At 38.0% G+C, this 12704-nt stretch overlaps 1 protein-coding gene across 6 annotated transcripts in view; it reads right to left on the bottom strand.

Moving 5' to 3' along the window:
- The window catches only part of ccdc18 (coiled-coil domain containing 18), a 104447-nt gene that overhangs the window by 29314 nt on the left and 62429 nt on the right, over window positions 1-12704 (bottom strand). For all 6 annotated transcript variants that reach the window (XR_010963829.1, XR_010963830.1, XM_067989933.1 and 3 more), the window contains 3 exons: window positions 11139-11302; window positions 9578-9791; window positions 346-445 (listed from right to left, as the gene is read on the bottom strand). Coding sequence is in view for 4 of the 6 variants with exons in the window: in XM_067989933.1 (XP_067846034.1) it covers window positions 346-445; window positions 9578-9791; window positions 11139-11302 (478 nt within the window). In the remaining 2 variants the exon portion in view is untranslated. The remainder of the gene's footprint in view (window positions 1-345; window positions 446-9577; window positions 9792-11138; window positions 11303-12704) is intronic.

The raw sequence follows: 12704 nt of genomic DNA, 5'->3' as shown, positions 1-12704 counted from the left end.
CTTCAAAACTGCTGTATCAATCCCCTCAAGAGAGCCACCTAAACTTCTCCACTCATTCCCAACTACTGCCCTATCAGGGATATCATTTGACCTTTGAAATACTTTTCACATCTGGTAAAATAGCAAGCAAATTATTCAAAATGTATTATAACAGCTCAAATGGCTGAGTGCTTGACTCAAATCTACCTAAAACTGCTCAACAAAAAACAAGAAAAAAAACAGATGGTGTGAATATTATGAGTAGACGTGGAAAATACAAATTAAGTATTGACTGAAGAAATAAAACTATGGACAAAGTACAGAGTATCATCTACTGATTTAAAAATCATTTGTTTCACAAGATACCCGAGCTGCTCTCTGTTGGAGCTCCCATTGTCTATCTTTAAGCGCCTGGTCCAGGTCAATGATTTTCTCATCTCTCTCCTGCAGTTCACTTTTGCATTGCCTATAGGACAAAAAAAATAGTTCAAAATCACTATGCTTTTGTAAAACAGTCTTAAAAGTGGTATGAAGTGACCCACTATAATAGAGCCCATCGTGATTGTATTGCCTATACGATGAAACCCAACAGTTTTAAATAGTCACAAAAAACAAACCAGATTCAATTTTACATTACTCCATCCAAAATATTAAGGTGCTGCAATTTACCAAGGATTTTAAGCATTCAGAGTGTCTACTGACAACAGAGGATACTTAAATTGTGCTCACAGCTGAGAACATTATACCATTATTAGGGCAACTTGGCTTGGCACAGCGCAATGAATTTCTACACCGAACACATGTAGCACGATTAGCTGCCCCAGTGTTGCAATTTTGCAGTAAAAGTCCTAAGTGCAGTGAAAGTGCAGGTTTTTGAGTGAATCCGAGTGAGCCTGCACCCTACCATAACCTGTGGTCCATCACAATTCAGTATTCTAAAAGTCTGACTTCAGGGCTAAAAAGTAACTCATACAGGAGATTTTCAAAAGAAAGAACTAGGCCTGTAAGGAAAATCCAGTTCTGGCAATAAACTAAAATCTTTATGCAGCATTATTCACTAAACCTTAAGTACCTGGGCATTGGTGAGACCACATCTAGAATACCGTGTGCAGTTTTCGTCTCCTTATTTAAGAAAGGACATAATTGCATTGGAGGCGGTTCAGAGAAGGTTCACTCGACTGATTCCTGGGATGAGGGGGTTATCTTATGGGAAAAGGTTGGACAAGTTGGGCCTGTATACACTGGAGTTTAGAAGAATGAGAGGTGATCTTATTGAAACATGTAAGATCCTGAGGGGACTAGAAGGGGTAGATGCTGAGAGGATGTTTCCTCTTGTGGGAGTGACTGGAACTAAGGGGTCTCCCATTTAAGACGGAGATGAGGAGAAATTTTTTCTCTCGGAGAGTCATGAGTCTGTGGAACTCCCTTACCCAGAGAGTGTGGAGTCAGGGTCATTGAATATTTTTAAGGCTGAGTTAGATAGATTCCTGATTAACAAGGGAGTCAAAGGTTATAGTAGGTAGACAGGAAAGTAGGGTTGAGGTCGCAATCAGATCAGCCATGATCTTATAAGAAATAGGAGCAGGAGTAGGCCAATCGGCCCTTCGAGCCTGCTCCGCCATTTAATAAGATCATGGCTGATCTGATTATCAAATGGCAGAGCAGGCTTGAGGCCTACTCCTGCTCTTAATTCATATGTTCATAACCTCTATAGCGAGATGATCAATTCTTTCCAACCAGTCTAGCCTGAAGTACACTGCTCCAGATAGTTGCCACATGAGCCACGTCTCAAGTTACCAAAAAACATAGAATATTGATGGAGATTAGGAGTAGAAAGCATTTCTCTTTTACTCTAATAAGCATGAAAGGCCAAGAACCTGCCATCTGCAGTACAGTATTTATGACAAGATAAAAGGGTTCTGTGATGTAGGTTAGTTTTCTCATTTTAAACATGGTGCAAACAAAATGTTTTTTAACACATTGACTTGTTTACCACTTCAGATAAATTTTCAAAATACTCAAGTCTGTAGACATTTGGAAAAAATTAGCTGTCTAATGTGCAATGCCAATTGCTGCAGGGTCTGTTGCATTTTATATGGTTTTCAAATAAAGTATAATTATTTTCAAGCCAGAGTTAAACTTAGAAACACATTTAAATAGAATCCATGTGCACTACACAAAAAACTATTTGTAACAGCTTGGATATATTTTTAACCCATACCCTACAGAATAAACATGAACGCCGCAGTTGCAATAAATATCTGAAAAATTAGAGCATGTACGTGAGTTCATGCACACACACCCATTCACTTCACCCACGATCTTCCACTTGCCCATCCTTTCAGTGATACGAGTGCTGTGTGATTAGTCAGCTATGGAAACTTAAATGCCCATACTGCTCTGTGCTAAGCTGATAGGAAGCACATAGTGGGCAGAATGCACTATACCAATACAACCTATCATCTCATCACCTAGAATCATACAACACAGAAAGAGGCCATCAGCCCATCGTGCCTGCTCTCTGATATCAGTTAGTCCCATTCTCTTACTCTTTCCCCACAGTCCTGCAAATTTTTCTTCTTTAAGTATATATTTAAACTATAAACCCACAGCCTGTCGGCAAAGGGACATCCTCCTATCACTCAAAACTGATAGTTACAGTGCACTGTGAGTGATAGGCTGATCCAAATGTTTAAAAACTTTAAATACAGGGTTGGAAACATATTGCATTAACTTATTATGAGTAGATAAAAGTTCCAAATTACAAAAAGTTTAATACTTGTTTCAATAAAAATTTCTATCTATCCAGTGAAAGCAAAGTGGTAAAACCTCAATGGGGAATTCAAACAGATTTTCTGCGTTAAGTTATTTAGAACTGAACAAAGTCAGTTGATTGTGGGGAAAATCATGGTATGTTCTCCAACATACGACGTGTTTTGTGTGGGAAATCTAACAATTACATTAGCCACTGTTTGATTCACTTATAAATAAAAGGGTCCTACATAAAACAAGTTGGAGCAATCCAATTCCTCGTGAATTCAGTCGATAATTCACGAGGAATTGGCCATCATTTGACACAACTAGCAATCTCACTCAGACCATAAGAAGGACTTCAGTGTGAGAAATGCAAAAAATTCACACGAGTGTAATAGAGCGCTCTTCTGAGGCTGGGATTAAGATACTTTGTTAAGGACTTTGGAATTTTATATACAGACACTGAAGGGAGGGGGTTGTTGGGGGGTGGCAGGGAGTCTGGTTGTTGAGAATGGAAATTCATTCTATCCTTCAGCATTGATATCACTCACTTGGGCAAGTGCAAAATTGTGCTCCATCTTAAAAGGTGGAAGTCAATTTCATGATTATTCTAAGTGTAGAATAAGGTTAAATTAACATATAATTTTGAAATTTCATAATCCTACTTGTGTAACTATTATGCGTTCCTCTTCGCCAAGTACTGACTTTCATTATTAATGAAAATGGAATAGCTTTTAGAAGCTGACACCACTTCTGTCCTCCGGTAGAAATAGCCAATTGTAATTTTTTTTTAAATGTCCCAAAAACATCCAGATACCATCAATTAGGATATTCAATCGTGGATATGTCGACTGAGACCATAAAGCTTTTGAGCAACACAATAGAGTCCTCCTATTATTTTCTTCTCCTCCTCCCCCCATGAAAAACTCACCCTCTAGAGAGAGTCTAAGTGACAAGATAACTATTTCTTTTCTTAAACAAGGCTTGAAGAGATGCCCTATCGTGTTTACCAAGCTGCATGTGATTAACAATTTACTAGAAATCAAACTTTAATGTAAGAACATAAGAATTCGGAGCAGGAGTAGGCCATACAGCCCCTCGAGCCTGCTCCGCCATTCAATAAGATCATGACTGATCTTCGACCTCAACTCCACTTTCCCGCCCGATCTCCAAATCCCTTGATTCCCTTAGAGTCTAAAAATCTATCGATCTCAGCCTTTAATATACTCAATGACTCAGCATCCACAGCCCTCTGGCGTAGAGAATTCCAAAGATTCACAACCCTCTGAGTGAAGAAATTCCTCCTCATCTCAGTCCTACATGATCAACCCCCTTATCCTGAGACTATGCTCCCCAGTTCTAGATTCTCAGGGGAAACAGCCTCTCAGCATCTACCCTGTCAAGCCCTCTCAGAATCTTATGTTTCAATGAGATCGCTTCTCATTCTTCTAAACTCCAGAGGGTATAGGCCCATTCTACCCAATCTTTCCTCATAGGAAAACCCTCTCATCCCAGGAATCAATCTAGTGAACCTTTGTTGCACCGCCTCCAAGGCAAGTACATCCTTCCTTGGCTAAGGAGACCAAAACTGTACTCAGTACTCCAGGTGTGGTCTCACCAAAGCCCTGTACAATTGCAGCAAGACTTACTCTTGTACTCCAACCCCCTTGCAATAAATGCCAACATACTACTTGCCTTCCTAATTGCTTGCTATACCTGCATGTTAACTTCCTGTGTTTTGTGTACAAGGACACCCAAATCCCTCTGAATACCAACATTTAATAGTTTCTCACTATTTAAAAAATATTCTGTTTTTCTATTCTTCCTACCGAAGTGAATAACCTCACATTTCCCCACATTATACCTCATCTACCACTTCTGAACCTGTCTATATCCCTTTGCAGACTCTTTGTGTCCTCCTCACAGTGTACTTTCCCACCTAGCTTTTATCGTCAGCAAACTTGGATACATTACACTCAGTCCTTTGATCTAAGTCATTAATATAGATTGTAAATAGCTGAGGCCCCAGCACCGATCCTTGTAGCACCTGACTTGTAACAGCCTGCCAACCTGAAAATGACCCATTTATTCTCATTAACATACTACCCCCCACCCCATGAGCCCGTATCTTGTGTAACAATCTTTCGTGTGGCACCTTATCGAATGCCTTTTGAAAATCCAAATATACTACATCCACCGGTTCCCCTTTATCTACCCTGCGAGTTACATCCTCAAAAAACTAATAGATTTGTAAAACACGATTTCCCTCTCATAATACCATATTGACTCTGCCTAATCATATTATGATTTTCTAAGTGCTCTGTTACCACGTTCTTAATAATGAATTCCAGCATTTTCCTGACGACTGATGTCAGGCTAATTGGCCTGTAGTTCCCAGTTTTCTCTTTCCCTCCTTTCTTGAATCACTTTTGCTACCTTCCAATCCACTGGGACCATTCTAGAATCTAGGGAATTTTGGAAGATCATAACCAATGCATCCACTAATTCAGCAGCCACCTCTTTTAGAACCCTAGGATGTAGCCTATCAGGTCCAGGGGATTTGTCGGCTTTTAGTCCCATTAATTTCTCCAGTACTTTTTCTTTACTAATATTAATTACTTTAAGTTCGACACCACTCTCATTAGGCCCTTGGTTCCCCGCTATTTCTGGTATGTTTTTTGTGTCTTCTACTGTGAAGACAGATACAAAATATTTGTTTAACGTCTCTGCCATTACCTTATTCCCCATTAGAATTTCTCCTATCTCAGCCCCTATGAGACCCACGTTTACTTTCACTACTGTCTTCCTTTTTACATACTTATAAAAACAGATTGTAAGAGCTTCCACATTTCTTGCTCGTTTACAGTCATATTCTATTTTCTCCCTCTTTATCAATTCTTTGGTCATCCTTTGCTGGTTTCTAAAACTCTCCCAATCTTCAGGCTTGCTACTCTTCTTGACAACATTATAAGCCTCTTCTTTTAATCTAACACTATCTTTAACTTCTTTAGTTAGCCATGGATAGATCACTTTTCCCATGGAGTTTTTATTTCTCAATGGAATGTATATTCGTTGAGAATTATGAAATATTTCTTTAAAGGTTCGCCATTGCTCATCTACGGTCATATCTTTTAATCTATTTTCCCAATCTACCTTAACCAACTCACCCCTCGCACCTATGTAATTGGCTTTGTTTAAGTTTAAGACTCTAGTTTCGGTCTTTAGTACTTACTCTCGAACTCAATGTGAAATTCTATCATATTATGATCACTCTTCCCCAGACGATCACTTACTATGAGATTACTAATCAACCCTGTCTCATTATACAAGACAAGATCTAAAATAGCCTGTTCCCTGGTTGGTTTCACTACATATTTTTCTAGGAAACTGTCTCTAATGCATTCCATGAACTCGTCCTCCAAACTACTTTTGCCAATTTTATTTGCTCAGTCTATATGAAGATTAAAGTCCCCCACGATTATTGCATTACCTTTGTTACAAGCTCCTCTTATTTCCTGATTAATACTCTGTCCAACAGTATAACTACTACTAGGGGGCTTATAAACTACTTCCACTAGTGTTTTTTGCCCTTGTTATTTCTTATCTCCACCCATACTGATTCTATTTCCTGATCTTCCGAGCCAAGATCCTTTCTCACTACTGACCTTATGTCATCCTTTATTATCAGGGCTAGCCCCTCTCCTTTTCCCTGACTTTTCAAAAAGGACCCTGGAATATTTAGTTCCCAACCTTGGTCACCTTGTAACCACGTCTCAGTAATGGCTACCAGATCAAACCTATTTATCTTGATTTGTGCCATTAATTTGTCTATCCTGTTACAAATGCTTCATGCATACAGATAAGGAGCCTTTAATTTGAACTTGTTACTATTTTTCCCTGATTTGACCGTAATCACTGATCACCGTTAAACTCTCCGTCCCTTCCTGTCACACTCTGCTTATCTTTACCCAAATCGCTACACTGCTCTATGGCCTTGACTTTTCTCTTTAGATTTATAAATTTTCTCTCATCTGAATCCCCCCCCACCTCCCCATTTTTAGTTTAAAGCCCTATCTACAGTCCTAGTTATTCGATTCGCCAGGACACTGGTCCCAGCCCAGTTTAAGTGGAGCCTGTTCCAACGGAAAAGCTCTCTTTCCCCAGTACTGGTAAGTAATATATTTTGGTGGGCGATATTGCTCGAAGAATAAAATTTGCTTTCATGTAAAATAATACAAAAGTAGTGGTGAAAGGAGCAAATATTTGCATTGCTACTTCGCAATAATGCAATAGTTAGTGAAAATTTGTATTACATATTGAATTCATTAACTGTAATATTTATATTAAATATGATGTGGAGATGCCGGTGATGGACTGGGGTTGACAAATGTAAGGAATCTTACAACACCAGGTTATAGTCCAACTGTTTTATTTGAAAATCACAAGCTTTCGGAGGCTTTCTCCTTCGTCAGGTGAGTGTCCCTTCATCACTCACCTGACGAAGGAGAAAGCCTCCGAAAGCTTGTGATTTTCAAATAAAACAATTGGACTATAACCTGGTGTTGTAAGATTCCTTACATATATTAAATATGAAATGTAAATATGTATGCTTGAAATCCATTTATAAAGAAATGTTATTGGAGGATCTATGACCTTAACTTTTAAATCAAATTTTAGATGATCATCATGCAGGATGTTGGTTTAACCCCCTTATTGCTTGGTATTTAAATAAGGTACAAAAGGGACCATAATGAGCATCAAAAATTGTTCAATGGATGGTGGTTTGTGAAAATGATTCAGCAGAAGACAGCAAGGAAAGTTAGTCAAAACAGTGTTCAGGTTTTAGTATTTCAAAATACTGTACAGTGACATGAAATCAATGTGATTAAACATTCAGAAGCCATTTTCTGAAGTACAGTTAGTTTTGTATTTTTCTTCTAACAGTATACATTGTTGAGGGCTTTACATGTCACATTTTTTTTTGCAGTACCAGTGAAAGTGGACTGATTAGTAAGTTTTTCTGAACGCAGTTCATTAGAATTTTAGCAACGCAGAATAATTTGGTCAAGAGCTTGATTTCCAGCAAATACTATACACAAATGCGATAAGGATGAATCAGGAATAATTGTTTGTGGTTATCTTAAGTGTGCCAGTTATTATTTTTCCTGGGTGCTAACCCCCACACAAAATTAATTGTATTTTGAGGTATCCAGCATGAAAAGTGATTTTCAAAGCTTTACTTACATCAAACTTGGAACATTTTTTTTGTTTTGCATGTAAAATTCAAAACACAAGATAGATTTGCAGAATTTCTGCTGCTCATTTACCAAGCTGAATATTAAATATTTTAAGAGAACAAATATTGATCATCAATGTAACTACAGCAAAGTAAAACTACGAATGTAACTTTAATAGCTCATAATAAAATGGCACCTATATAAAAATAGCTTCAGCATGCGCTAGGTCTTCTTTGGTCATGATGACGGAGTTGTTCAACAGGTTAACTGTAGCTTCAACAGCATTAATGCTTTTGAAGAGCTACATTATATCAATTTTCTTCTATTACAATAAAATTGCTGTCCCGATTTCACAGCAGAAAAATTACTTGCTGCTCCTCAAAAAATTCAAGAATTACAGTACCTTTCTCATAACAATACAATAGTAGATCCAAACTCTTGTATGCAATTAAACAATCTCCTACTGCAGTGAATGGAAGAATCTCATACTAAAAATAATTGTGCAAACTCACATACTAAAGGATATAAACAGTAAAAGTAATGAAATAATGAAAAACAGAAACTCTTAATATATAAATGAGTCTAATTTTAAAGCTATATTAAAAACTGAACAAAAACCACTCCTACATGGATTAAGTTAATTCCAGTCTCAGTGCATTCCTGCTGCCACCTTCCACAGCAACAGATCTACTATTTTAGATTTTTCCTATCTGCAGAGAGTTGCTCTGTTGATATCAGCACAGCAGCTTCATATAAAGAAGGAAGGGAGACCTGAAATAGTGGACCCCAAAATGTATTGAAATTAGTTAGATCATCTACCAGGCAGAAATTTTTAAAATTATTTAGTTAGGGATAGTACAATGCTTTGAAAGCATCCCATCCTTCCTAACTCTCATTTTCCTTTATTGTTAGAAATCAGGCTGATGGCAATTTTATACAAATGTCAAAGTTGCTTATTTAATCAGGCCATTACAATCAAATGCAGTTAAGGGAATGGATGTACCGTAATAATTTAATCCATTACTTTACAAACATGCATTTTCAATGTATCTAGCACTGGGAAACAGAGCAGCAGGCCAGTAATAAAAGTTTCTATTTTAGATTCTGTTCTGCTTTAAAAATATTTTTTAAATGTTGATATGGAGATAGTTTCACATACTTTTAGTAAAATAACAAAAGGGAGAGTTTTAAACACCGCAAAGATACCATTTAACAATCTGAGTACTGACTGAACTTCTCAAAACTATTACACAAGGTGTGATTCATTTTGACAAAACCTTTGCAGATAAATTTTGACAAACTTCATCCTTCATATTGTCTCAAATGAGTGTCGTTATGAACTTTGCACAAGTGAGGCAATTTAACTTTTTTCAAATGGTGCCATACATAATAAAGCAGGTCATAACAATCTCAATTAAACTCTATAAATGACAAAATAAATAATTGATAGCATGTAAACACACAGTACATTTGTTCAATATGACATTTATAGAAGTGCTGAAATATGATCAGAAATCAAAAGGAAGAAACTGTTGGAAAATCCATTTTTCTATAGCAGCAATATCCTTGCAGTTTGCTTCTTCACTCCTGTAGATGAAGCAACTCACCTAAGTTCATCTGTGAGCTCTTTAATAGTGTCATTTTTTTCCTCAATGCTGTTCTGAGTCTTTTGAAGTACATCTCGCAGTTCCATAAGCTGATCTAAAGTGTCTTGTAATTCACTGCGCATATTCTTCAACTGCGTGTCCATCTCCTGAATTTCCTGCACTGAATTCCTATGGTCTGTCTCATTCCGTTGCAGTTTTTCCTCCAGATCAAACACTACCAGGCACATTACAAAATGAAATACATGAATATAAAAGCAAAAAATAAAATATTCATTCTGCTGTGTTTAGCCATTCAACTGTTCACATTTGCTTATACATTGGACTGGATTTTGCTGTGAAAATAACGGCGCTCACCGTTATTTCTGTGCAAATCAGTCAGCAACTTCCGGCAACTGCACATACGCAGTTAAACGCAGAAATCCAGAAGTTGCTGAATAAGATACACTGTTCCTCTGTAAGCTTTGTGAGAATGGCATCTCGCCCGCTGGCTCCCCATTCAAGTGAATGGAACAACTTGAAGTTCCTGCATTGACACTGTACATACGGACTAATCTCACCAGAAAAAGTTAGGGCTTGTCCATTCTGATGTAAGTACCCTTTTAATGGTGTGGTAAGTCTCAATAACTGCCAAACAGCCTTGCTGGCACTGAAAATTAACTTAATAAATGTGCTGTCTCATTCCTTCACATTTTAATTGTTGTTGGACAAAAAGAAATAAAATATATTCTTTTTTTAACTTTTTTTTTCTGTCTCTTTTATCTCTGTCTCTTAATTCAATCTTTCTTACCGTCTCTTTATTTTGGTTCAGTCTCTGCATGGCTTATTAACATGCTTCAATCTGATTGGTTAAGGGGATACACAGCTGCTTGCCCTGTTCACACAGGTCCCAGATACCCTTTAGAGGGCGCTGTTCTTTTTAGCTCTCTAATTTAGAGGAACTTGCTGTGCAAAAGCTCATAGAAAGTCTATGGGCAAGTGTAAGTCTAACGAATGGCAGGCGCCGTTCGTTCGCCACTCACAGCAAAATCCAGCCCAATGTCATTGCACTTCAATTGCATGTGAAACGCTTGAAAATATTTAAGAGATACGCTGAGATGCTTTCTAAATGGAAAACTTAATTTTCTTTCATATATGTCTCAGTTGGTGATACCACAATATGAAAAGAAAGTTCAGATGGTGCAATGCAATGCTAGAAACTAATTAAAACGGCATTCGGTAGGAAGCTTTTCTTATCTGATATTTTCTGAAATGGCTATAAAAGTTGCTCAATGTTATACAGTTGTTTTTGTTGATTAGTTCATGTGTACACTGATGAACAAGTGTATACTTGGATGATATTACCTGTACATTTCATAAGAATCTCAAGATTTTTTAAATTCTGTACTACATAGAGAAAAACTATTAGGCGCCTAAAAAAAATGTAATTTGATCAGAAAAACTTCTACATTTAAGGATGACAAATCAAGGCTTTGTAGCATATAGACACACACACACACACACACACACACACACACACACACACACACACACCTCCCCCCAGTGCAAAAATGATTTTTACTACCTTGGTCAGACTTCTTTTTCAATTCTACCTGCGTATTACGCAGAGTCATTTCCAGCTGGTTCAGCTGAATATCTTTGCTTGAGCTATCACGTCTTAGTTGAAGAAGTTCTTTTTCCAGTGCAGTAATTTCACCTTTGCATTTATCCATCTCAGTCTTTATTTCTCTGATAAGCACAGTAAAAACAGATGAGTAGTGGGAGCAGGCTGATGCAGATACTGATTCCTGAAAGATATTGCGGCTCTTAATGACAGCTCATGTGCAGTACCCAGGAATAAAGTTCTGGGGGTTTTCAATAGATACAATGCACAATGTATGCCCAAGAGTAAAGATGCTTAAGAAAGTCTGAGGCTATTTATATATTTAAAAAAAGACAGCCACGAGACTGACCTAACCCTAAAAGCATAAATGACAACTTTGTTTTTTGAAAGAAATTAAAAACAGAGGCTCATTCTCCAAATGAAAAACGAAGCTTCAATCCTACTTTTAAAAACAAAACCAGCCACTTTACTGAATACTGACTTGGTAAAAGAAGAAATAGCGTACATTTATATAGCACCTTTTACGACATTGGGATGTTCAAATAGGTTTACAGCCAATTAAGTACTTTTGAAGCGAAGTCATTGTTGTAATGTAGGAAAATGCGGCAGCCAATTTGCTCACAGCAAGGTCCCACAAACAGCAATGAGATAATGGCCAGATAATGTGTCTTTTTTTAGTGATACTGGTTGAGGGATAAATAGTGGCCAGGATACCGGGGATAACTCTATTGGTCTTCTTCGAATAGTGCCTTGGGATCTTTTGCGTCTACCTAAGAGGGTAGACGGGTTCTCCATTTAACATCTCATCGGAACAAGAGAGATGTGAAGGTGTCTTAACCATACCAGGACTACCAAGGTATGATTTTTTTCCAACAGTGCAGCCAGGTCCTGGGAATGATGCTGCTGGCACAGCCTCTTCTCTCCATGCATGCTTACTTAGTTGGCATGGCACCCGTCCACAATTTGAGGGTAACAGGACCTCTTTCCTGGCCCTGGCTTGTTCAATAAGCATCTCCATGGCGGTATCCGAAAATTGGGGTGCCCTGGTCATCAATACGCAACCAGAAACAGAAAATGCTGGAAACACTCGGCAGGTCAGGCAGCAGTCGTCCCTATAGTTGTCGCCTGACCTGCTGAGTGTTCCAGCATTTTATGTTATTATTTCAGAATTCCAGCATCCACAGTACTTTGCTTTTATAAAAATCACGAGGCAGTTATGGGAAAAGATCAATGGTAAAAATCATAATCTTACATGCCAATCCCTTCTGCAATTTATTTTCATATCACTGACTTGTGACTGAACAAATCAGATGAAAAGATTTTTTAAAAATTCATTCATGGGATGTGGACGTCGCTGGCGAGGCCAGCATTTATTGCCCATCCCTGATTGCCTTTGAGAAGGTGGTGGTGAGCCGCCTTCTTGAACCGCTGCGGTCCGTGTGGTGAAGGTTCTCCCACAGTGCTGTTAGGAAGGGAGTTCCAGGATTTTGACCCAGCGACGATGAAGGAACGGAGATATATTTCCAA

This window comes from Heptranchias perlo, chromosome 9 (assembly GCF_035084215.1).
Source record: "Heptranchias perlo isolate sHepPer1 chromosome 9, sHepPer1.hap1, whole genome shotgun sequence".
Taxonomy (NCBI): domain Eukaryota; kingdom Metazoa; phylum Chordata; class Chondrichthyes; order Hexanchiformes; family Hexanchidae; genus Heptranchias; species Heptranchias perlo.
This window is presented reverse-complemented; position numbering and strand designations above follow the sequence as displayed.